General features: G+C 44.7%; 1 protein-coding gene across 10 annotated transcripts in view; it reads right to left on the bottom strand.

Annotated features, from left to right (window-relative positions):
* LOC129833258 (matrix-remodeling-associated protein 7-like) overlaps positions 1-25,205 on the bottom strand; it is a 31,370-nt gene that overhangs the window by 5,103 nt on the left and 1,062 nt on the right. For 2 of the 10 annotated variants that reach the window (XR_008756048.1, XM_055897707.1), the window contains exons 2-3: positions 13,012-13,261; positions 10,460-10,544 (exon numbers count right to left, since the gene is read on the bottom strand). Coding sequence is in view for 8 of the 10 variants with exons in the window: in XM_055897707.1 (XP_055753682.1) it covers positions 10,460-10,544; positions 13,012-13,261 (335 nt within the window). In the remaining 2 variants the exon portion in view is untranslated. Of the gene's footprint in view, positions 1-2,058; positions 3,113-3,303; positions 8,829-10,459; positions 10,545-13,011; positions 13,262-21,742; positions 21,902-25,205 lie in introns of those variants that run through there. The other 8 variants (XR_008756049.1, XM_055897711.1, XM_055897709.1 and 5 more) reach the window with 8 other exon arrangements.

Below are 25,205 nucleotides of genomic sequence, written 5' to 3'. Positions count from 1 at the left end.
TATGTTTTATTGTGAAACAAACAAGAAATAAGACACAAAAAAAACAGAAAACTTGAGGATGCATAACTATTCACCCCCCCAAAGTCAATACTTTGTAGAGCCACCTTTTGCAGCAATTACAGCTGCAAGTCTCTTGGGGTATGTCTCTATAAGCTTGGCACATCTAGCCACTGGGATTTTGCTCATTCCTTAAGGCAAAACTGCTCCAGCTCCTTCAAATTGGATGGGTTCCGCTGGTGTACAGCAATCTTTAAGTCATACCACAGATTCTCAATTGGATTGAGGTCTGGGCTTTGACTAGGCCATTCCAAGACATTTCAATGTTTCCCCTTTAACCACTCAAGTGTTGCTTTAGCAGTATGCTTAGGGCCATTTGTCCTCCTGGAAGGTGAACCTCCGTCCCAGTCTCAAATCTCTGGAAGACTGAAACCGGTTTCCCTCACGAATTTCCCTGTATTTAGTGACATCCATCATTCCTTCAATTCTGACCAGTGTCTCAGTCCCTGCCAATGAAAAACATCTCTACAACATGATGCTGCCACCACCATGCTTCACTGTGGGGATAGTGTTCTCTGGGTGATGAGAGATGTTGGGTTTGCGCCAGACATAGCGTTTTGCTTGATGGCCAAAAACCTTCTTCCATATGTTTGGGGAGTCTCCCACATGCTTTTAGGCAAACACCCAACGTGTTTGCTTATTTTTTTCTTTAAGCAATGGCTTTTTTTCTGGCCACTCTTCCGTAAAGCCCAGCTCTGTGGAGCGTACGGCTTAAAGTGGTCCTATGGACAGATACTCCAATCTCCGCTGTGGAGCGTTGCAGCTCCTTCAGGGTTATCTTTGGTCTCTTTGTTGCCTCTCTGATTAATGCCCTCCTTGCCTGGTCCATGAGTTTTGGTGGGCGGCCCTCTCTTGGCAGGTTTGTTGTGGTGCCATATTCTTTACATTTTTTAATAATGGATTTAATGGTGCTCCGTGGGATGTTCAAAGTTTCTGATATTTTTTATAACCCAACCCTGATCTGTACTTCTCCACAACTTTGTCCCTGACCTGTTTGGAGAGCTCCTTGGTCTTCATGGTGCCGCTTGCGTGGTGGTGCCCCTTGCTTTGTGGTGTTGCAGACTCTGGGGCCTTTCAGAACAGGTGTATATATACTGAGATCATGTGACAGATCATGTGACACTTAAATAAAGTTCACCTGTGTGCAATCTAAGTAATTATGTGACTTCTGAAGGTAATTGGTTGCACCAGATCTTATTTAGGGGCTTCATAGCGTAGGGGGTGAATACATATGCACGCACCACTTTTCAGTTTTTTTGAATTTTAGATTTCTTTTAAACAAGTTATTTTTTTTCATTTCACTTCACCAATTTGGACTATTTTGTGTATGTTCATTACATGAAATACAAATACATTTCAATTACAGGTTGCAATGCAACAAAATAGGAAAAACGCCAAGGGGGATGAATACTTTTGCAAGGCACTGTAGGTGTACATAGTTGGACACTGTGTGTCTTCTAATGTTATAATAAACACAGCTATAAAACATATCCTGGGGTAGACAGGTGCTTCAGTTTATTATTGTCATCATTCCCATACTGGACCTTTACAGGCTGTCCAATAAAAACACCTCAAAAGACCTTCTTCTAGAAGGCTTCAATCTCAAGTCCCACTGAAGTTAACACCTACCTGACAAAGGCACGTCAACTAAGGCACGTCTTAAACATACAAAGCTCTACTAGTTACCAGAAATCATATGTCGAGTGGTGCAATGAGAACGGCTATTATTGTGTATGTACATAGAGATATTTGAAGTTATATCATCATCAATCCATGTATGACCATATCTTGCTTACATAGAAAGATTCAATACATGATATACTGATTAGCATTGTGTTGTATGTATTGAAAAATGTGCTACAAAGTAGGTGAGCAAAACTCAATGATGAGATGAATTTACTGCTTTTAATTAGATGTGCTGATATGGGAAAATGGTTGGATTACTGGGTGGATTCATGGGTGGAGTCATGGGTGGAAATGAGTAAGAGACTTAAACAAGCATTGGTTTTAGACAAACTGGCTTTTAATAGTCAAGAGTTTAAAAGCCCAAAAACGTCATGTTTAAACAAAACATTTCAATCTCTCTACAAAAATCACTACGGGTTGTCATACACATTTTCCACTTTAGCCATTCTAACAACCGAGCTCCAGTCCCATATGAAAAGAAGCCCATTCATTGTCAGTGTGCATTGGTTACATACTTATAAAGTGACAAAAGCCCCAATGATCGTCAGAGTCAGGACAGGAGTGAGATATATGGTTTCCTCAGCATTCAGAATACCATCATTAGGCTATTCGGATGTTACTGATTGGCATTTGTTACATTACTTAGTGTCTGGGACTTGCTCACAATGGACAGTGGCCACACAGACCAAGACTTGGGTAGAGGGGGCCTTTGCATGCAAATTACTTGTCTTGGCTTTAAATCACAGTTTCACATTTTAAAACAATGAAAAACAACACAACCCTTCCCTACCCCTTCACCCATAATAGCTATTTAAACACTTCCTTACTGTATTGGTATTGCAATGGTCATCCATTTCTTCTAAACCAGTGGTTCCCAACCTTACTTTTTTCGGGAACTTTTTTTGCAAACCCCACACGTCATACTCTGTAATAAGCATTGATGTATTATTGTCAAACGTTCCTTAGTGACTATCAGAGTCTCAGAATTCAGAATGAATCATTCCTGCTCTAATCAAAGGATAGACGCCGCCAGTAAGACAGCAGATAGAAAGCGAAGGGGGCGGGGACTAAAGATTCACATAGGCACTTGTGTTTGGTGTAATGCAGCGTGCTATTCACAGGCAGAGTTGAGCAATAGCCTTTAATTCCCATCCTTCAAAAAAGGATGAAGAAAAGAAGAGGGGAGAGGACAAAAAGCAACATATATTTTCCATATTAACAGCAAAGTTGCTGGACAATCAACAGAAGAGATCGCTCTTCTCAGCAGAGGTTTCAAAGGTTCTTCTTTAGTGATCACTTTTCACAAAACCAAGAATAGAAAGGTGTGGGTGTAGAGTCATTCCTTTTCTTCATCGCCTACTCAGCTGCACTGGTAAAAAGAGAGTACTAATATATCAGTACAATGTGGTACAGTTTTATCTATTGACAAATATAGGTATTTCATTGATATTACTAGCCAGTTATTGTTATTAGCTTAAGAGACAGAAATGTTAAGTAGTTATAGTATTGGAATTGAACTGATATCAAGCTTGTGATTTGGAAAAGAGTGAGATCACTCACCATTGTCAGGGTTGTTATTTCAGCATGCATCAGGGTTTAGTAGGTTTCAAGAAACCTAAAGCAGACAGTGCTCTAACCAAAGGTTGATCAAAACACACCCGGAAAATAGCATACCACCATAGAATACCCCCCACCACCACATATCCCCCTCCCCCACCACCTCCAACTGGTGTACGGTGAAGTTGCCCCTAGATGCTGATTTTGGGTCAGTTTTGCATGTTCCTTACTAATTAGGGTTGTGAGAGGGGAAGCTGATCCTAGATCTGCACCTGGGAGAAACTTCACCCCGGAGCACCACAGAGTTCCCAGGCAGGTTAGATGGCAATGTGTGAGATGCATGCCATTTCAAAGGTTAGTATGTCCTAATTAGTGCAATGTAACAAAGAGTCCAGATTATCATATGCATTCTAATAGCTGCAGCAGGCATGTGAATGTGACAGCTGAACAATTATCTATTGAAACAAGCATTCCTCCCCTAGCAGCCTGGTCTCAGACTAGACGTAACATAGTAAATGTATATCTGGGACACTCCACTTGGTATGATATGTTATGTTTCGTACGTCCTTTGCAGACTGTACAATTTCGGCCGTTTTATGCCACGACTTTGCCGTCCCAGACAAAATTTCCACGTTGTGGACAAATTCTTAGGTAGTAAACGATTGTCGGACATCTTGGCTCGTTCAGTGTGACAGGGTCTAGGTCTGCCGATTAAGTGCCGATTAAGTACCGCTACATGCAATCGTAGGCTCCGACAAAGTTCTAGTGGTGTCCACATATTTTGTCCTTTATCGCGTAGTGTGGCTGGTGTTATGAGCTGATCCCAGTGACTGACCAATAAGAAGACGGCCGCCATTGAGTACACACACAACAATAAAATGATTGTGAATAGTCAGATTAATATAGTAGTTTGAATTAAATGTTTAGCCTACGTGCTGTGTAAGAAGAACGATTTCCCTGTAAATAATCTTGTTTATATGACACATCTGAAATTAGGCTACCTGGTGGGATTTCGATAAAAGCACAAAATCGCCAATCAAATTAATTGTTAGGACATATAACGTTTGTATTTGAAAACTATTTCTAAGATGCCTACTTGAATTTATTCAGAACTCACGCATAAGCATTGAGATCAAATACACCGCTGCAGGCAAATTGCAGAATGTGACGACAGAACTGAAGCAAATCATACAATCTGGCCAGGTTGATATCAAGATTTTAATTTGGTAACGTCGCACAGTGTACCGTGATAATCGTTAAAGACTGAATCTGACAGACAGTCTGCAAATGCTGTAGCCATTTCCTGCAGTCAAATGAATAGTGGCCTCATGGGTGGAATGTTATTAATATTTTTCATAATTAATAACCTGAAAATCTGGTATTTCTTTGTCAAACGGTTTTGATATACTTCAGTCTTCTGTGATGTATTTAAAGTGCAATATTGGGATGCAAACTCAAAACTTATACATTTCAACTCTATATCTGACATGGTACAGGTGTCTTCTTTTTTAAGCCCATAACAATGTGTGTGAGGTGTATATTTTGGGGCGGCAGGTAGCCTAGTGGTTAGAGCGTTGTGCCAGTAACTGATCGAATCCCCGAGCTGACAAGGTAAAAATCTGTCGTTCTGCCCCTGAACAAGGCCGTTAACCCACTGTTCCCAGTAGGCCGTCATTGTAAATAAGAATTTGTTCTTAACTGACTTGCCTTGTTAAATAAAGGTTAAATATATTTTTTCAAACTTTGGTGTCAAAGTAGTTTTGTTTAAGGCTACCAATAAACAATCTGTGTGACCCTGATTTAGCCCACTGCAGTAAAAGGTTAGTTAAGGCAAAAACGAAAGTAAGGTTGTTGGCCGGAGTGGATGGGTCGGAGTATAACGAGAATGTCTAGCCACCCAAAGGTCACGTTTTCAAATCTCAGCGACAACTCTTGCATTTTAGCTAATTAGCAACTTTGCAACTACTTACTACTTTTTAGCTACTTTGCAACTACTTAGCATGTTAGCTAACCCTTCTCCTAACCCTAACCCTTTAACCTAATTCCTAAACCTAACCTTAACCCTAACCTTTTGGCTAGCTAACGTTAGCCACCTAGCTAACGTTATCCACAACAAATAGCAATTTCGCAACATAACATATGAATTAAAATTCGTAACATATCATACTAAATGGATTGTGGACATTTACAAATTAAATCCGGGACACTCTATTTACATAGACACACTCGGGACACTCTATTTACATTTACTATGTTACGTCTACCCCTGGGTCTATGTTGCCCCTAGATGTAACAATGTTGTAATTGGAGATAGGACAGGCATACAGTAATACACATTCTAGATAGACCTACAGACACTGGTAGGCTGAACATAAACAGTTTATGAGCAAAACATATGTTGGGAAAGATACCTATATTCCAGTGAGTCAGCCTTATTGCACTAATAATGTTGATCTTTATTTGTAAAGTAGAGACAATAAACTTGGCTTGCAAATAGTGGCCTGATTTGCCTTTTCAGGCTACACTGATCAAATGCTGTCACCATCTAGCTATTAGCTATCTGGCAGTGCATTAGGTATACACTATACAATCTTGAATAACTGTCTGACACTCTGACTTGGCAACATATCATGGCAAAACATATCATGGTAAAATAAGGCCTGTTCCTCAAACCTTTTCTCAACAGAGTGGAATAAAAATGCAATTATAATGAAAGCATTTCAGCTCACACAGACACAGTAAAAAAAATCCCCAATTTAAGTGTCTCACTACCTCAATATCGCCTGCAGAGGGCACAATGGTATAGCAGCAAAGGTCTAAGGTTCAGGGCTCAGCTATAATTCAACTTCAAAACTGCTCTCTGCACGGTCCCCTGAGTGTGTACAAGCGCAGCTGTTGGCACAAGATTAGTTCTAATTTTGCAGGTGGCTCCTAAAATCAGAGTGGTTCTGATAAAAGTCCCACCCAACCACTAAATTTGAAAACTTGAATACTATCACGGCAGCCATTTTGTTTGTGCAGTAAGTGAGTAACTGATTCTCTCTCAGCCAATTGGTTAGCAGGTGTCACGCACCGCCAACCAATTCCAAATGGATTCCCCTCTGGCACCAGCATTAAGAGGTAAAGAATGTGCCTTAGTGAATGATTCCTCACAGATGTCATCTCAATAGAAGGTGGTGGGGGGTCTCCCCTGCAGCACTGATGATGACCCACATTGGTGCCCCAGTGCAGTATTTCCCATGATCGCAGGGCCCTTTGTTTTCAATGGCCGTGAGACAGCAGCATATGATAACTATTAACTGTATATTTATAGAACCTGAAGCTCCAGGATATTAGACTGTCTGAAGACACAGGGGGACGTAGATGGAGAGATGGGGGAGGGAAGTGACGTACAGTGAATTTGGAAAGTATTCAGACCCCTTAACTTTTTTCACATTTTGTTACGTTACAGCCTTATTCTAAAATTGATTAAATTGTAAATAAGGTATTTCTGTTTTTATTTTAAAATAAAAATTAGCTAAAATGTCTAAAAACCTGTTTTCGATTTGTCATTATGGGGTACTGTGTGTAGACTGATGAGGGAAATAAATGATTTAATACATTTTAGAATGGCTGTAATGTAACAAAATGTGGAAAAGGGGAAGTGGTCTGAATACTTTCCGAATGCACTGTAGTTCTGGTGGTCGTTGGCGGGGATCAAACAGAAAGTGTAGAATAGAAAGGATAAAGCAAGCTCTGCCAGAATGTGCCCTATCAGACCCAGATGTGTGCTCTACCACATCAGTGGAAGCCTATCAGTGGCTAACAGGTCCCTTCAAAAACAAAAAAACAATAGCCTACAGCCCAATCGCCTGGTGGCAAGGTACACTGTTGGTGATGTCATACTAGTGTAATCAGTAAATGGGTGAATGCATCGATACACACTGCTTTCACCAGAGCCATATATACAGTGCCTTCGGAAAGTATTGAGACCCCTTGACTTTTTCCAAATTTTGTTACGTTACAGCCTTATTCTAAAATGTATTAAATTGTTTTTTTCCCTCCTCAATCTACACACAATACCCCATAACGACAAAGGAAAAACAGTTTTTTTTTATATTTGAAAAATGTTCTGGTCTCTCCAGAGATGTTCGTTCATGTTCAAGTCCGGGCTCTGACTGGGCCACTCAAGGACATTCATAGATTTGTCCCGAAGCCACTCCTTCGTTGTCTTGGCTGTGTGCTTAGGGTCGTTGTCCTGTTGGAAGGTGAACCTTCGCCCCAGTCTGAGGTCCTGAGCGCTCTGGAGCAGATTTTCATCAAAGATTTCTCTGTACTTTGCTCTCTTCATCTTTGCCTCGATCCTGACTAGTCTCCTAGTCCGTGCTGCTGAAAAACACCCCCAAAGCATGATGCTGCCACCACCATGCTTCACTGTGGCGATGGAGCCAAGTTTCCTCCGGAAGTGACGCTTGGCATTCAGGCTAAAGAGTTCAATCTTGGTTTTATCAGACCAGAGAGTCTTTAGGTGCCTTTTGGCAAACTCCAAGCGGGCTGTCATGTGCCTTTTACTGAGAAGTGGCTTCCGTCTGGCCACTCTACCAAGGCCTGATTGGTGAAGTGCTGCAGAGAGGGTTGTCCTTCTGGAAGTTTCTCCCATTTCCACAGAGGAACTCTAGAGCTCTGTCAGAGTGACCATCAGGTTCTTGGTCACCTCCCTGACCAAGGCCCTTCTCCCCGATTGCTCAGTTTGGCTGGCCTGCCACCTCTAGGAAGAGTCTTGGTGGTTCCAAACTTCTTCCATTTAAGAGGCCTCTGTGTTCTTGGGGATCTTCAATGCTGCAGACATTTTTTGGTACCCTTTCCCAGATCTGTGTCTTGACACAATCCTGTCTCGGAGCTTTACGGACAATTCCTTCGACCTCATGGCTTGGTTTTTGCTCTGACATGCACTGTCAACTGTGGGACCTTATATAGACTGGTGTGTGCCTTTGCAAATCATGTTCAATCAATTGAATTTACCAGAGGTGGACTGCCATCAAGTTGTAGAAACATCTCAAGGATGATCAATGGAAACAGGATGCACCTGAGCTCAATTTTGAGTCTCATAGCAAAGGGTCTGAATACTTGTTTTTTTTATATATATTGGCAACAAAATAAAAAAAACTGTTTTCACTTTGTCATTATGGGGTATTGTGTGTAGATTGTACTTTTATTTATTTGATCCATTTTAGAATAAGGCTTAATGTAATAAAATGTGGAAAAAGTCAAGGGGTGTGAATACTTTCCAAAGGCACTGTACATATGTACTGTATATGGCTCTGCCCTTCACCAGTGATGGAGTGCCAGTCACACAGTGTGTCACACCCTAGGTAGTGGGTGAGGGGAGCAAGGAGAGGGAGGTGAGGTGGTATTTTTTAGACTTGGGAGAGGATAAGAGGCTCTGCGGGGGTTAAAGTTTAATGATACCTAACCCATAATCCTTCCTAACTCACAGTGTGCTTGTCGATGTTGCTTATAGAGAGGTAAAGTCAGGTATGAGCTCTATCCTGAAAAGATAAAGGCAGGGTGAAAGCTGTTATGTAGCAGCACAGAACTCTACACAATTACACAGCTTGGAAACAGACAACTTAACCACAGCTTTGTCCCCAACTTTGGCACGTATGGCAATGCAAATAGGTTTCACATGATTACATTTTTTCCACATAAAACCTAATGCCAAAAGGAAAACATTGCACTAAGCTTTATGAAATCAAGTTTAGGCCAAAGTTGTGGTTGAGTTTAATTCAGGCCCAACGGTTGGTGTGGTGAGCAAGTACATGCTGTGCTCTTGTGTGTAAACACATAAGTGAACGGCACAGGGTACAAGGCATAGGGATTTAGTAACATATAGCTGGGTTTGGGGCTGGAATGGGACTATAGTTAATCGTATAAAGATGTATTAATACATCGTTTGTCATTTAAAACCATGAGTCACTGCTCAGGCTTCAAACAAGAGTGGAAGCATATTACCCAAAAAAGACAAAGAAAAACATTCCTGAAACTCAGGGCCCACATGCCTTTCCTCCCTTCCTCCTTCTTCCGCAGCTCGCAACTCCATGGGAACATAACAAACCAACAAAGCCAAGCTTGGCAGATATTTTAAGACCTTGATTAAATTCCTGTGTTAGAAGGCGCAAGCCACCAATCACATGGCGTTTAAGACATCCACTCCCCTCGCTATAGAAACTGGGGAACCCCCCCCCCCCAAAAAAAACAGGTAAGTGCTGCTATTAATACATGTTATTGCCTTGTTGTCACACCTCTAAACAGAGTCCACATCCGCCCCCTGCACGCTCACTCACTAAGTCATCACAACCCCCAGCAAGCATTGGACCCCAGGCTCACTGCACTGCTCCTCTAGCAGAGAACAGGACTGGCTAAACCAAAAGATAGGAGGCATCTTGAGGTGTTACATCACTTAACGCCTCACTCCCTCTGCTTATGCAAGTTCAAGCCCTAGGATGTGAGAGAGAGAGGAAGAGAGATAGGCTGTTCGCTCCCTATGCCGGCCTCCCACCACAAGCTCACCCCAGTCTGTAGGATGATGTTTAGCATCACAAACTAACAGTAACCTTTAGGCTTCAAAACAAGCAGTCTTTGTTGTTTTTGTCTCCTTTCTTAAGTGCCCCTCAATTTTCTTCAGTGAAGTTCACTAATCTTATTTTACAATCTGGTGACCTATAAAGATACAGAACATCCCACCGCACACACTGGTTGAATTAACGTTGTTTCCACGTCATTTCAATGAAATTACATTGAACCAATGTGGAATAGACGTTGAATTGACGTCTGTGGCTAGTGGGATGTCTCAAGTCTACATTTCTTTTGAGGGAGTTAGTAGCTACAGGTACAAGGTCTGGAAAGTCCCTCACTGCTTTGGTGGGTTATTGGTTAAACTGTCCACTCTGTGACCAACCCCCTCCAATATGCAGGGTAAATGTTGTCATAGATGTTGTCATAGCACCTAAATGCCAGGTCAACACACAAGGACAGGATAGGGGAGGGAAGAAGAGAGGGAGAAGGTGGTTGCATTGGCGTGCAGTAGGAGGATAGGTTAAACTAGAGTCATGCTACAGTGCCAGGAGAAGGGGGGCAGTAGGGAGAGAGGGGGGGGGGGGGGGGGGGGGGGGGCACTCACCTCTGCTCCTCCTCCATCTCCTCCTTGGTCATCAGCTTCTCCAACTTGCTAATCTTCATTCCTGGGGTAAAGTGCACCTCCTCAGCTGATGTCACGTCAGAGAAAACAGAAGGGACCATGGTCAACACACACTTACACATCATTCATACATACAGTACACACACGTGCATGTTCACACAAACGCACACATGCACACACACAGATAGAAATCCTCCAAACATTTAAGTCCTCTGGGACCTCTGTGGCTGTTAGTTACAGTCCTGTTGTTGCTACAGTATATCAGGATTACAGGAAGGACACACAGTAGTAGAGTACAGTCAAAACGGAGCCAAGAGTGACCGTGTGGCTGTAATTAAATTCAGAGTCAGATGGCTGATTCACTTTTATGTGAACCAACGTCACTGATTCAATTTACAGTACACAGAGTGACATTACAACCCTGTGCTATTGGTGGAACCAGACCCCAACAGTCCCGTGTCTTAGTGAGGCAGTTTGTCTCTCATTTAGAGGAATACACTTTACTGATACAGACAGCGGTACAAACCAAGCCATATCCTATAGACAGGTCTGATAGTGAAAGAGACACTGTTCAGTTTTTCAAGGAGTCCATTCTACCGAGAAGATACAAGCTCAATAATTAGATGTAATGTGGTGTTTCATGTAACACCTGAAAGGGTACATAGAGATCTTAAACATGATCATAGGATGACAAGAGTTAAGACCTCATAGTTGTAGCTCCATGGAACTGCATTACGGTGAACTAGTGTTCATTTTCTGTCCTTAGGTAACTGTCAACTTCAAATGACGCAATAAATACACTGAGTGTACAAAACATTAAGAATGCCTACTCTTTCCATGACATAGACTGACCAGGTGAATCCAGATGCAAGCTATGATCCCTTATTGATGTCACTTGTTAAATCCACTTCAATCAGCGTAGGTGAAGGGGAGGAGACAGGTTAAAGAAGGATTTTTAAGCCTTGAGACAATTGAGACATGGATTGTGGATGTGTGTCTTTCAGAGGTCGAATGGGCAAGACTAAATATTTAAGTGCCTTTGAACAGGGTATGGTAGTAGGTGCCAGGCACACCGGTTTGTCAAGAACTGCAACACTGCTGGGTTTTTCACGCTCAACAGTTTCCTGTGTGTATCAGGAATGGTCCACCACCCAAAGGACATCCAGCCAACTGGACACAACTGTGGTAAGCATTGGAGTCAACATGGGCCTGCACTCCCGTGGAACGCTTTCGGCACCTTGTAGAGTCAATGCCCTGACGAATTGAGGCTGTTCGGAGGACAAAAGGGGGGGGGGGGGGGTGCAACTCAATATTAGGAAGGTGTTCCTAATGTTTGGTATAATCCATGTACATTCCTTGCTAATCAGTTTGTTCTAAAAACCAAACTAACCTACAGCGATCATCCATCCATGTCACTTAATGAAACTCATGTTTCACTGTCAATCAACAGTTAACTGTTGGTGAGGTGGAGACATGAGATCAAATTTGGCTTTAAAGTCCACATTTTTCCCCTTCACCATCTCAACATGCAAAAAGACAGCTTTTGTTTTGTCCTGGAAACGAGTTCTCCCCTGCACACATGTACAGTGATGATTGCCCAGTGGCCAGTATGCTATTCAGTGAGGATATACTGTAAGGCAGGGTTCACCAACTGGTGGCCCTCTGGCTGAATTTGTCACACAGGTGATTTTATTTGGCCACCCAAGTTTTTTGAGCAAAAAAATTAAAACATGTATATTTTATTTTTTATTGTTGGACTTACAAAACTGTAAAAACAACAGCAAATCAGTTCCAAGTTATTTTAATTTTGAAAATATGTTCCAAAGTATTGCCACGCATAATAGAGAGATATACAATTATGTGATCATATACTATGTTATTATGTTTTAGTCAAATATGATACAGTATTTGTTTGGGCTTTTTGCGGTCAATTTGCAGTCTACAAATAATTTGTAACAAAAGGAGGCGTCCAACCGAAACCTAGTCAGTCATATACGTGACAGTATAAAAGGCCATGTAGGCACAAAGCTCTTGTGTTTGTGTGGCTCTGTGTGGTTGTATTGTACAGTATTCCAGGGAGGCCTGACCTCTCACCTGGAAACACTTACTGTAATCTGGCACAATGAGACCTGCCTCAATGGAGACCTGGGGCCTCGAGGGATCATAAAAGACCTGACTGAAAGACAAAATGGTGGCTGGTTTGAATGCACGACTCAGTTCCACTGAAAGGAGGGCAAGTCTCAAGACTGTAAGGGGATGTGTCAGTGGAGGATATACCCCCACAGTGTATATACAAGCCAGTGTATCTGCTAGCCACCCCAGATCCAGATTAAATGAGGATTTGCTGGGTATGCAGTGATGTGCATCCGGTTAATGCTGGCTAATGCATTAGGGCCCTTTGAGGTTGGTTTGATGCAGTTAGTCATTGCTAAAGTCAATCCATTCAGGGACTCAAACTTGATCTGCTTTCGGACGACTGACTGTACCCACAGCTGACAATTAGCTGACACCAAAAAATGATTAAAACATACTACCGTTGCTCTCAAGGTCCTCTGGCTCTGGCACGAAGATGGGCTCAGGGGTGGGTTCCCTCGCTGGCTTGGGCTTGGGTTCCCTCGCTGGCTCAGGGGTGGGCTCTCTGACAGGGACCTCCTTCACCACAGATACAGGATCAGGTTCGGCGATGAGCTCAAGGAAGGGCTCCTCAACAATGACTGGGATGGACTCTGGCTCAGGGATGGGCTCAGGCACGGGTTCTGGCTCAACCACGGGCTCTGGCACAGCCTGCAGGGACAATGTGTATAACAGATATAATCAACTGTACTGTACACCTGAAATGCTGTTTAAAACAATGGAATTGTGATTAATATTGAGCAAAAAATCTGACCACGAACATGACTTTGTTTTCCAATGGCCTTCAATGGTCAGTGTAGCGGCTAATGTAGGTTAATAGGGAATTGTGTTGTATTCCCAACCTAGCAGTCCTAGGTTCTAAATATAGCAGAGCTTTAGGCTAGACTTGTTTCTATAGTACCTAAGACAATTACATTAGTGGAACCAACTGCTCATGGTAATAACAATAAGAACGGATGAGTGTTGTTTGTCATGCCTAGCCTCCTGGGGAATATAAGACAGAGATGACTGAGCCCAGTGATTGTATATGAGAACTCATCAGCTCAACCAGTACTGACGTTGGGAAACTGCCAAGAATAGAACCACTGAACAGAACTCGTGCAAAAATATAGAGGGAGTGTCTGTCAAATTGTCACTAAAGACAGCAATAGGACACCCCCATAGTATCCAAATTGCCCCACTCTATAAGGAGTGGGTCTATGGTGGGGAAATATAGCCATATATTTAAATGGTATCGCATCCCACATTCTATAAAAAGTAGAAAAGGCTTTTTTCTGGTGCTGGAGGGACATAACCCAGAATATCATCCTTCACATGCTGAAATGTAAAACCTGCATATTTTGTGCAAACCTCTACAAACTGCTGACTCAACTGCTGAGCTCTGTGGACGTGATAACCTCTTGACACATTGTAATGGTTCTTCTATGAGTGACAGCTGTCATTTGCAGCTCTCTCTCAGGTTCTTGTTTAGTGGCTGTGTCCTCTCTGTATGCCGCCTGCCAATGACACAGGCACAAATAAACCCCCCTTCAATCCATCTCCACCCCTTCCTCTCCAGAACTTTCCCTAGCCCTGACAGAACTGGATTCGCAGGAACTCACACACATACAACGCACCAAAAATATATTTTAATGCTTTTGGTGTCTGATACTTGGGAGAACTAATCTCACAGTGAGGACGCAGAGAGACACTGAGGTCACATATGGGGACACAGTGGGCTCAGGGCTTGACGCGCTGCCAGAGGCCTCCTGTCATCTCTGATCAGAGTAACAATGGCTAAAGCCTAGAACTACGAGTATAAGTAGGGTGCTCATTTACAGTAAAGTCCAGCTCTAAAGTAGTTCTACATTTGGAGAATTTAAAAGACCAAAGTGACAAAGTGAAGGAAAGAAGCTGAAGGCGATCAAATATTAATCCAAATATTGAATGTTTTGTTGACATTTCTGCCTGTGGCTGTTCATATTTGTGTCTGTATAAATTGGCCACATGACTTTAAAGTATATCTCCAATTTAGCAGAGGAAGCTCATGGCCACCTGTGTCACAACCCTACCCCTCCTCTTGGAGCAGACTTTATGACGATGGACATGTCGACTAACCCACCACAGTGTCTCATAGCCTAACCCTGAGCAGCCCTCTTTAGACTACTCACACCCAGCCACTGGAATGGAATCCATTTAGCAGACCTACCCACCAACAGCCTCTTCCCCTCTGCCACTGAATTCCTCAGCTATTAAACACCAAAATACTCCATGCATAGGACCCAACTCACACATTCACAAAAGCAATCTTAATCAGGATCAGAATATGGCTGAATGTAGGTCTATAGAATCCCTTTAGAGCAATGGTATTCAAACCTTTTCACCTTTTCAGGACCATTTTTGCCAGAATTTCTCACGACCCCACCCTCCCCAAATCTAATGACACAATCTTAAAATCGTTAAATGTAGATTTTATATCAACAAATAAACTTCCATTCATTGCATTTTGATCTCTTATCAAAATGAAAATAAACCAATAAATACATTTCCTCAAAAACCCCATTGCAGTTCCCCTGACCTTGAATACCACTGATTTAGAATGAGATGATGCATTGCTCACATTTTGTAAATCTAAGATTCAACATCATCACCAATGCTCCCTTTTTACATCTCCAAATTTGGTCAGAGAGCTCTCTCTAATAGAAGTGTATGAGGTCATTATTCCATTCTGCATCAGTCATCATCTCTCAGGCTCCTCAAGTAACTTTCATTTTTCTAACAGTGTCTGTACCACCCAGACACCAAACGTAGGCCAAGAGCTTTAGGATGGGTTGTAGAGGATTTATGGCCCTGTTAACAACTGCCTGTCCAATTAACCCCTCACTCAGCTCATACAGTGACATTGACTTCTGACCTCATGCTGTAAATGTGGCATCCACTGATATGCACTCAGCCATTTTGGGTCAGTACACTCTTAGAAAAAAGGGTTCCAAAAGGGTTCTTCGGCTGTCCCCATAGGAGAACCCTTTTTGGTTCCAGGTAGAACCTTTTTTTCTTAGCATTTATGGGCCATGACCTCACAGCATGAGCACATCAAATCAAATTGTATTTGTCACATGCTTCGTAAACAACAGGTGTAGACTAACAGTGACATGCTTACTTAGAAATAGTTACACAAGGAATAAATAGTGACAAGGAATAAATACACAGTTAATAACAATAATGAGTAACAATAACATGGCTATATACAGGGAGTACCAGTACCGAGTCGATGTGCAGAGGTATGAGGTAATTGAGGCAGCTATGTTCATATAGATAGAGGTAAAGTGACTAGGCAACAGAGTAGATAGACAGTAGCAGCAGTGTATGTGGTAAGTGGGAATGTGTGTATGGGTGTGTGTGTGTGTGTCACGATCGTCTTGAGGACAATGAGTGGACCAAGGCACAGCGTGTGAAAAATACATCTTCTTTTATTGGAAGACGAAAACGAACGAAAACAAAACAACAAACAGACGAACGTGAAGCTATAAAAGACTAAGTGCTAACATGCAACAGACATAGACAACTACCCACAAAAGCCTACTGCCTATGGCTGGCTTAAATATGGCTCCCAATCAGATACAATGAATGACAGCTGTCTCTGATTGAGAACCATTCAGGCAACCATAGACATACCTAGACACCTACACTCAAACACAAACCCATCTACTCTACCTAAATCCCCTATACCATACAACCACCCAAGACGAGACAAAAACACACAAACATCCCCCCTGTCACACCCTGACCTAACCAAACTATTACAGAAAACAAAGATAAAAGGCCAAGGCGTGACAGAACCCCCCCCCCCCCCCCCCCCCAAAGGTGCGGACTCCGGCCGCAAAACCTGACACAGAAGGGGTGGGTCCGGGGTGGGCCTTATTATGGCGGTGGCTCGGGTGCGGGACGTGGCCCCCACTCCACCATTGTCAATACCCGCTTTGGTGGCTCTGGTAGATCCTGGCTGACTGGCGGCTCTGGTAGATCCTGGCTGACTGGCGGCTCCTGGCTGGCGGAAGGCTCTGGCGGCTCCTGGCTGGCGGAAGGCTCTGGCGGCTCCTATCTGGCGGAAGGCTCTGGCGGCTCCTGTCTGGCGGAAGGCTCTGGCGGCTCCTGTCTGGCGGAAGGCTCTGGCGGCTCCTGTCTGGCGGAAGGCTCTGGCGGCTCCTGTCTGGCGGAAGGCTCTGGCGGCTCCTGTCTGGCGGAAGGCTCTGGCGACTCCTGTCTGGCGGAAGGCTCTGGCGGCTCCTGTCTGGCGGAAGGCTCTGGCGGCTCCTGTCTGGCGGAAGGCTCTGGCGGCTCCTGTCTGGCAGAAGACTCTGGCGGCTCCTGACTGACGGACCGCTCTGGCGGCTCCTGACTGACGGGCGGCTTTGAAGGCTCAGGACAGACGGGCGGCTTTGAAGGCTCAGTACAGACGGGCAGCGCAGGCGGCGCTTGGCAGACGGACAGCTCAGACGGCGTTGGGCAGACGGGCAGTTCAGGCGCCGCTGGGCAGACGGCAGACTCTGGCCGGCTGAGGCGCACTGTAGGCCTGGTGCGTGGTACCGGAACTGGAGGTACCGGACTAAGGACACGCACCTTCAGGCTAGTGCGGGGAGCAGCAACAGGACGCACAGGACTCTGGAGACGCACAGGAGGCTTGGTGCGTGGTGTAGGTACTGGTGGTAATGGGCTGGAGACACGCACCACAGGGCTAGTGCGTGGAGGAGGAACAGGGCTCTGGAGACGCACAGGAAGCCTGGTGCGTGGTGTAGGCACTGGTGGTACTGGGCTGGGGCGGGGAGGTGGCGCCGGAAATACCGGACCGTGCAGGCGTACTGGCTCCCTTGAGCACTGAGCCTGCCCAACCTTACCTGGTTGTATGCTCCCCGTAGCCCGACCAATGCGGGGAGGTGGAATAACCCGCACTGGGCTGTCTAGGCGAACCGGGGACACCATGCGCAAGGCTGGTGCCATGTATGCCGGCCCGAGGAGACGCACTGGAGGCCAGATGCGTTGGGCCGGCTTCATGACATCCGGCTCAATACTCAATCTAGCCCGGCCGATACGAGGAACTGGTATGTACCGCACCGGGCTATGTACACGTACAGGAGACACCATGCGCTCTGCCGCATAACACGGTGTCTGCCCGTACTCCCGCTCTCCACGGTAAGCATGGGAAGTGGGCGCAGCTCTCCTATCTGACTTCGCCACACTATCCTTTAGCCCCCCCCCCCCAAGAAATGTTTGGGGTTTCTTCAAGGGCTTCCAGCCACACCTCCGTGCTGCCTCCCCATACCACCGCTCCTCGGCTTTAGCTGCCTCCATCTCTTCCCGAGAGCGGCGATATTCTCCAATGTGAGCCCAGTATCCTTTTCCCTCCAAACTTTCCTCCCATGTCCAGGAATCCTGTGTATGTTGTTCCTGCTGCTGATTGACACGCAGCTTGGTCCATTTGTAGTGGGTAGTTCTGTCACGATCGTCTTGAGGACAATGAGTGGACCAAGGCGCAGCGTGTGAAAAATACATCTTCTTTTATTGGAAGACGAAAACGAACGAAAACAAAACAAACAGACGAACGTGAAGCTATAAAAGACTAAGTGGTAACATGCAACATAGACATAGACAACTACCCACAAAAGCCTACTGCCTATGGCTGCCTTAAATATGGCTCCCAATCAGAGACAATGAATGACAGCTGTCTCTGATTGAGAACCATTCAGGCAACCATAGACATACCTAGACACCTACACTCAAACACAAACCCATCTACTCTACCTAAACCCCCTATACCATACAACCACCCAAGACGAGACAAAAACACACAAACATCTCCCCTGTCACACCCTGACCTAACCAAACTATTACAGAAAACAAAGATAAAAGGCCAGGGCGTGACAGTGGGTGTGAGTGTGGCGTCAGTATGCACGTGTGCATGTGTTATGTTTGGGTGGGCGTATGTAGTGTGTATGTGTGTGTGGTGTGTCAGTGTAAGTATGTGTATGTATGTATGTGTGTGTGTGTGTGTGTGTGTGTGTGTGTGTGTGTGTGTGTGTGTGTGTGTGTGTGTGTGTGTGTGTGTGTGTGTGTGTGTGTGTGTGTGTGTGTGTGTGTGTGTGTGTGTGTGTGTGTGTGTGTGTGTGTGTGTGTGTGTGTGTTAGTGCCAGTGCATTTGATTAGCTATTCAGCAGTCTTGTTTAGCAGTCTTATGGCTTAGAGGTATAAGCTCTTCATGGTCCCTTTTCTTCCAGACTTGGTGAACTGGTACCGCTTGCTGTGTGATAGCAGACAGAACAGTCTATGGCTTGGGTGACTGGAGTCTTTGACAATTTTATGGGCCTTTCTCTGACACCACCTGCTATAGAGGTCCTGGATGGCGGGGAGCTTGGCCCCAGTGATGTACTGGGCCATACTCCCCACCGTGCAGTTATCGTACCAAGCGGTGATGCAGCCAGTCAAGATGCTCTCAATGGTGCAGCTGTAGAACTTTTTGAGGATCTGAGGGGCCATGACAAATCTTTTCAGCCTCCTGAGGCTCATGCTCTGAGTACTCATTCTGGTATTCCGTATGGCCCATCGGCCTTGTAAATGTTATCCTGTTTAATGGTCTTACATCGTCTATGGAGAGCTGATGCTCTCATGCATGGTTCAGTGTTGCTTTCCTCGAAGCGAGAATAGAAGGCATTTAAGCTTGTCTGGTAGGCTTGCATCGCTGGGCAGCTCACAGCTGAGTTTCCCTTTGTAATCCGTAATAGTTGGAAAGCTCTGCCACATACATTGAGCGTCAGAGTCGGCGTAGCAGTATTCAATCTTAGTCCTGTATTGATGCTTTGCCTGTTTGATGGCTCATCGGAGGTCGTAGCTGGATTTCCTATGTGTACAGATGAGTGTTCCGCTCCTTGCAAGCGGCAGCTCTACCCTTAGCTCAGTGCGGATGTTGCCTGTAATCCATGGCTTCTGGTTGGGGTATGTACATACGGTCACTGTGGGGACGAAGTCGTTGATGCACTTATTATGAAGCCAGTGACTCATGTTGTAAACTCCTCAATGCCATCGGATGAATCCTGGAATATATTCCAGTATGTGCTATCAAAACAGTCCTGTAGCTTAGCATCCGCTTCATCGGACCACCTTCGTATTGAGTGCGTCACTAGTACTTGCTATTTTAGTTTTTGTTTCTAAGCAGGAAGCAGGACGATAGAGTCATGATCTGATTTGCCAAAGGGAGGGTGAGGGAGGGCCTTGTATGTGTTTCTGATCAAGAGTTTTGCCGCCTCTAGTTGCACAGGTGACATGCAATTAATATATTTTTTAATGGATTTCAGTTTCCCTACATTAAAATCACCGGCCACGAGAAACGCCGACCTCTGGATGTGGCTACCTTTATAGCAACAATAAACAGAAGGGTGATAAACTGCATTGGTCTCACTGGAGAACCTCTTAAGAGCTGTTGGGGTAGGGCCCTTGGCCCGCCAAGTGAAATTCTAGCTGCCCCAGGGAACTTATGGTGCTACCGCGCCCCTTGAGTGGGTGGTGAGCAAGGTTGGTGTTGATACCACACCTCTGATGTAGCGGGATGAACTTTGTGTATTTACTGTCCACATCAAAACTGCATCAGCTGAGAATTCAGTTGAAGCCCCTTGGGTGTATTGTACCCTCTCCTTTACATTGTCCATGCCAGTTCTCTTCTCTTCCTCCATTGAGATGACCAGGCTGTTTGTGTCATGTTGTTGCAGTCCATCAGACAATCCCCTGAAAAGAGGCTCAGGGCAATGGGCCAAGGCATCTGGGGTGGAATAGTGTCCTGTTGTCTCAGCAACCTCCCACCCTTGCTCTGTGTCTCTGCGTACACACAGACACATTGTTCCCCCAAAGCCACTGCCTTATCGGTGGCTGATATTACCAATGAATGAAACAACGACAGACATACCTCGACAATGTGTGGAGCTATACAGCGAGGAACATCCGGTGGGGTAGCATGAAGCCAATTAGTGTTCAGAACTCTCAAGTGCAGAGCTAGCCATAGGGTGTTGCTAATAGAGGTGATGTTAACAGGCACAAACACACACACAGCTTTGTGTCCTGGCAGTCAATGGTCACAGTGTGCTGTGGCGGCCTGCAGGAATGAGATCCTACTCCATTGTGCGATCGATGACATCACCACTGGACCGGAGACCGTGGGTGAGGTTTCATTTCAGCATGTTATTGGCTCTGAATTGAGTCCAAATGTTGATTCTCACGAATAATGATTGACTTGGGATAGGTTTGATTATTACTAAAATTATACAATAGTTTTGCCCTTGTTCTGTTATCCGAAACATCTGACTTTTATTTAGGAACTGAGAAGTGGTCTGTGGTCACCACCTGCAGAATCACTCCTTTTTTGGGGGTGTCTTGCTAATTGCCTATAATTTCCACCTTTTGTCTATACCATTTGCACAACAGCATGTGAAATTTATTGTCAATCAGTGTTGCTTCCTAAGTGGACAGTTTGATTTCATAGAAGTGTGATTGACTTGGAGTTACATTTTGTTGTTTAAGTGTTCCATTTATTTTTTTGAGCAGTGTATATAAGGGCCAATGTATGGTACCCTTTGAGTGCTCATTGGGTAAATCCAATGTTTGTCAGTTGTCCCACGAGGGTAGTTCATAAGTAAATCTGAGTTATCTTAAGACAGTACACAGTGGGAGTTATGTGTATAGTACACAGACTACAAGAGGAGACTAGGGAGTGTTTCTCAGAACAGTCCTCAGCTCTCTGCTCTCTTGTGTGTTCGTCAGACTCCTAACAGTAGTCTGTGATGGAATCTGCAGGGCTGCTTACTCATTGGTCAAGCTCTCCGCTGACCTACCTCTCTTGTTATTCCCATCGTTTCTCTGCCTACCTACCTCTGCATGCACGCTGGAGCTACAGTCTGCTCGGGGCCCTGTTCCTGTCCCTTTTCCAGCTGGACTTCACAACCAGATCCAGGCAGGCACCCATCCCCATGAGAAGACAATTCCATGGCTTAACATCACATTACAACCGCTAATTCCCCTCTGTAACACGGGCATTGGCCCATGACAAGAAGTTGGCAGTTGGCACTGACACTGTAGTGGGCACTGACTCCCTCTCTCCCCAGCTTGACTCACCATAGAGCTGAAACCCTGGTGTCTCTTCTGGCCGTGTTGGGCTCTGCGCTGTGCGCTAGACAAGTCAACACAGAGGAATGGAGGAGGTCTGCCCAGTGCCGGAGTGAGAGGGGGAGAGAGGAAGCATGAGGGAGTCATTTCCATTCTTAAAAGGTTAGCCAATCCCCCAGTGAAAAGCTAAGAAACAGCAGCTCTTTGTAAGTTCATTGGCCAGGCCTGCACGGGCCTCTTGGCAGGTAGTTCCTCTTAAAAGCTACCGTCAACTGCAGTGCTGTGTACTGTATGTCTAAACAGTACAGTACATGCTTTCTATACAGTGTTGGTATGTATGGAGGAAGTCCTGGTGGGTTGAGCTGTTTCCAATAGAAGTGTTGCTGCTCTGGCTCTGTATTGTTCTGCCAAAACAACAGATAAACTGTATCATGTGATTCACTCTTTTGATTGCCGTCATGTGGCCTCAATCATTGAGGATGTTCTTTTCCTATGCTTCCTGGCTGATGTTTTGGTCACTTTTGAATGCTGGCAATGCTCTCACTCTAGTGGTAGCATGAGACAGAGTCTACAACCCACACAAGTGGCTCAGGTAGTGCAGTTCATCCAGGATGGCACATCAATGCGAGCTGTGGCAAAAAGGTTTGCTGTGTCTGTCAGCGTAGTGTCCAGAGCATGGAGGCGCTACCAGGAGACAGGCCAGTACATCAGGAGACGTGGAGGAGGCCGTAGGAGAGCAACAACCCAGCAGTAGGACCGCTACCTCCGCCTTTGTGCAAGGAGGTGCACTGCCAGAGCCCTGCAAAATGACCTCCAACCGGTCATGCTGGAGGATGTTGCAGGCAGCAGAACGTTCTCCACGGCGTCTCCAGACTCTGTCACGTCTGTCACATGTGCTCATGTGCTCAGTGTGAACCTGCTTTCATCTGTGAAGAGCACAGGGCGCCAGTGGCAAATTTGCCAATCTTGGTGTTCTCTGGCAAATGCCAAATGTCCTGCACGGTGTTGGGCTGTAAGCACAACCCCCACCTGTGGACGTCGGGCCCTCATACCACCCTCATGGAGTCTGTTTCTGACCGTTTGAGCAGACACATGCACATTTGTGGCCTGCTGGAGGTCATTTTGCAGGGCTCTGGCAGTGCACCTCCTTGCACAAAGGCGGAGGTAGCGGTCCTACTGCTGAGTTGTTGCCCTCCTACGGCCTCCTCCACGGAATGAAGGAGAGGAGAGGGGAGGAGAGAGGGATGGGGTAATGATAAGGGAACATTTTCAGCAAAGCGAGCAGCACAGGAAGGAGCCCCAAATTCCACAGCTCCAAGATGTAGCCTCGGTCGCAGAGCAAATGTTTAGTTATTTTAGAACTCTATACCTCCAGTTAAAATGTAAATATGCAGTTTGCACCGCTGCTGACAACGGTTATGCATACTATGCAGTTACAATACAGAATTGTATTGCATACCACCTATGGATCTATCAAGATGTTACTCCACTTCAATTGTATTACATTTGTGCAGAGTACAGTAGTGCAGGTTAGTTACCAACATGGTAAATGAGAGGCCAGATCAATGAGGTGAAACCGGTAAAACATACACACACGTTACTGTAGATAATATTAGACTTCAAACTGTGCAGAGCGGAGCAGTGCATGGTGGTTTTCTAATGTGGTAAATGAGAGCCCAGCCCCAGATCATTGATGTAAAACAATGACACCATGTTATTCTAATCTAGCCCCTCAGAAAGCCAGCCACACGAGGTGACATGCCATTGGTACTGTATGTAGACTCGCCAGTGAGCTCCCCCAGCCCCAGGGCTGCAGCAGCACAACTTGGCTGGGTCCCATATAGCAGGCAACGGAGAGAAGTTATGTCTCTCATAACAGAGAAGGCTGTATGGGCTGGGTTTCTGTATAAGCACTTTGTGACATCTGCTGATATAAAAAGGGCTTTATAAATAAATGGGATTGATTGATTGTTTCACCTTGAGGGAGGAGAGAACACTCTTAATGTGCACTTTAAATGCAACTGTAAAAAATAAACATAATAGTAAAGCTCAGACAGTAATGCAGCGTTCACGTGCTAGCCCTAACTAGGAAACTCAGAAATGTCCGACTTGCTAACTGGTTGTAGTTATCCACGTGCCACGTTCAACCAGTTAGGAAGTCCGAAATGTCTGAGTTCCGACTAGCATGTGGAGCATGTGAGCTCGGCAAAATGCACGGCAGGTGGTAATGTACACACAAACCACCTCAACTTAGTTGACATGGTGCCACTAACATAGTGATAAAGTCAGTCTAACAAAGTGGAGCATAAAGATCAATACTACAGAAGAAGCTGTAAAATAGAAACTAATGGTAAATAATGTATTGTGTCATTTTGGAGTCAAATTTATTGTAAATAAGAATATAATATGTTTCTGAAAACTTCTACATTAATGTGGATCCTCCCATGATTCCGGATAATCATGAACTAATCACGAATAATAATAATTATGCCTCTGTTTATACAGAGGCATAAATATCATACCCCCCCAAAAAATGCTAACCTCCCCTGTTATTGGTAATGGTGAGAGGCTAGCATGTCTTGGGGCATTATTTTTGTACCTCTGTTACTTTCTCATTCATCATTATTCATGATTCCTTCAGTATTAATTCACCATTCATTTCTATTGGGCACAAAATAATCTGAAACACAACCAAACAGACTGAAAATGCATCCAACAAGTTTGTAGAGTCACGAGCTTGATGTAGTTATTGTGTGCTAGGAATATGGAACCAAATACTCAACTTTTGACTACTTTAATGTCCAGATACTTTTGGTTCACTAAAATGGGGAGGCTATGTACAAAACGTGCTGTAATTTCTAAACGGTTTACCCCATACGGATTAAAATACCCTCAAATGAAAGATGACAGTCTGCACCTCATTGACATTGTATCTTCTTAAAATCCAAAGTGGTGGAGTACAGTGCCAAAACAACAAAACATGCGACACTGTCCAAATACTCCTGACCTCACGGTCGTTAAATATAGAAAATACTGTATGTTTGAGACCAAACATAGAGGGTGTCTCCAATGCACTCTCTGTGACGTGTGTGTCAGGTTAAAGCAGCAGTGGGCACATTCTGTCTTTAGTCAGGGGCTTATAAAGGGCTCATATAGGTTTGTGATGGAAAAGGTCAGTTGCACTATAGTATACATGGGGGTCAAAATGCTGAGTGCCCTTGGGAGACATTCAGTTCTGCTTATTGTGCGCTTTAGAGCATTGGTTCTGTAACGCACATAACACAGTCATTAGCTAAATGGACATTATAAATCAAGTATTGTATTAACGGCCTTGGAGACACAGATGGTTTTTCATTGTCATTTTCCCTTCTGTGACAATACAAGCTGGGCTCATTTTAAATCCATCTTGAAATGTAAGGATGTATTAACTGAATAAACACATTTCATGTTAGATTATCAAACAAGACAGCAG

Source organism: Salvelinus fontinalis, chromosome 34, assembly GCF_029448725.1.
Source record: "Salvelinus fontinalis isolate EN_2023a chromosome 34, ASM2944872v1, whole genome shotgun sequence".
NCBI classification, from domain to species: domain Eukaryota; kingdom Metazoa; phylum Chordata; class Actinopteri; order Salmoniformes; family Salmonidae; genus Salvelinus; species Salvelinus fontinalis.
The sequence above is the reverse complement of the archived record's forward strand: the minus strand, read 5'-3'. Positions and strand labels throughout refer to the sequence as shown.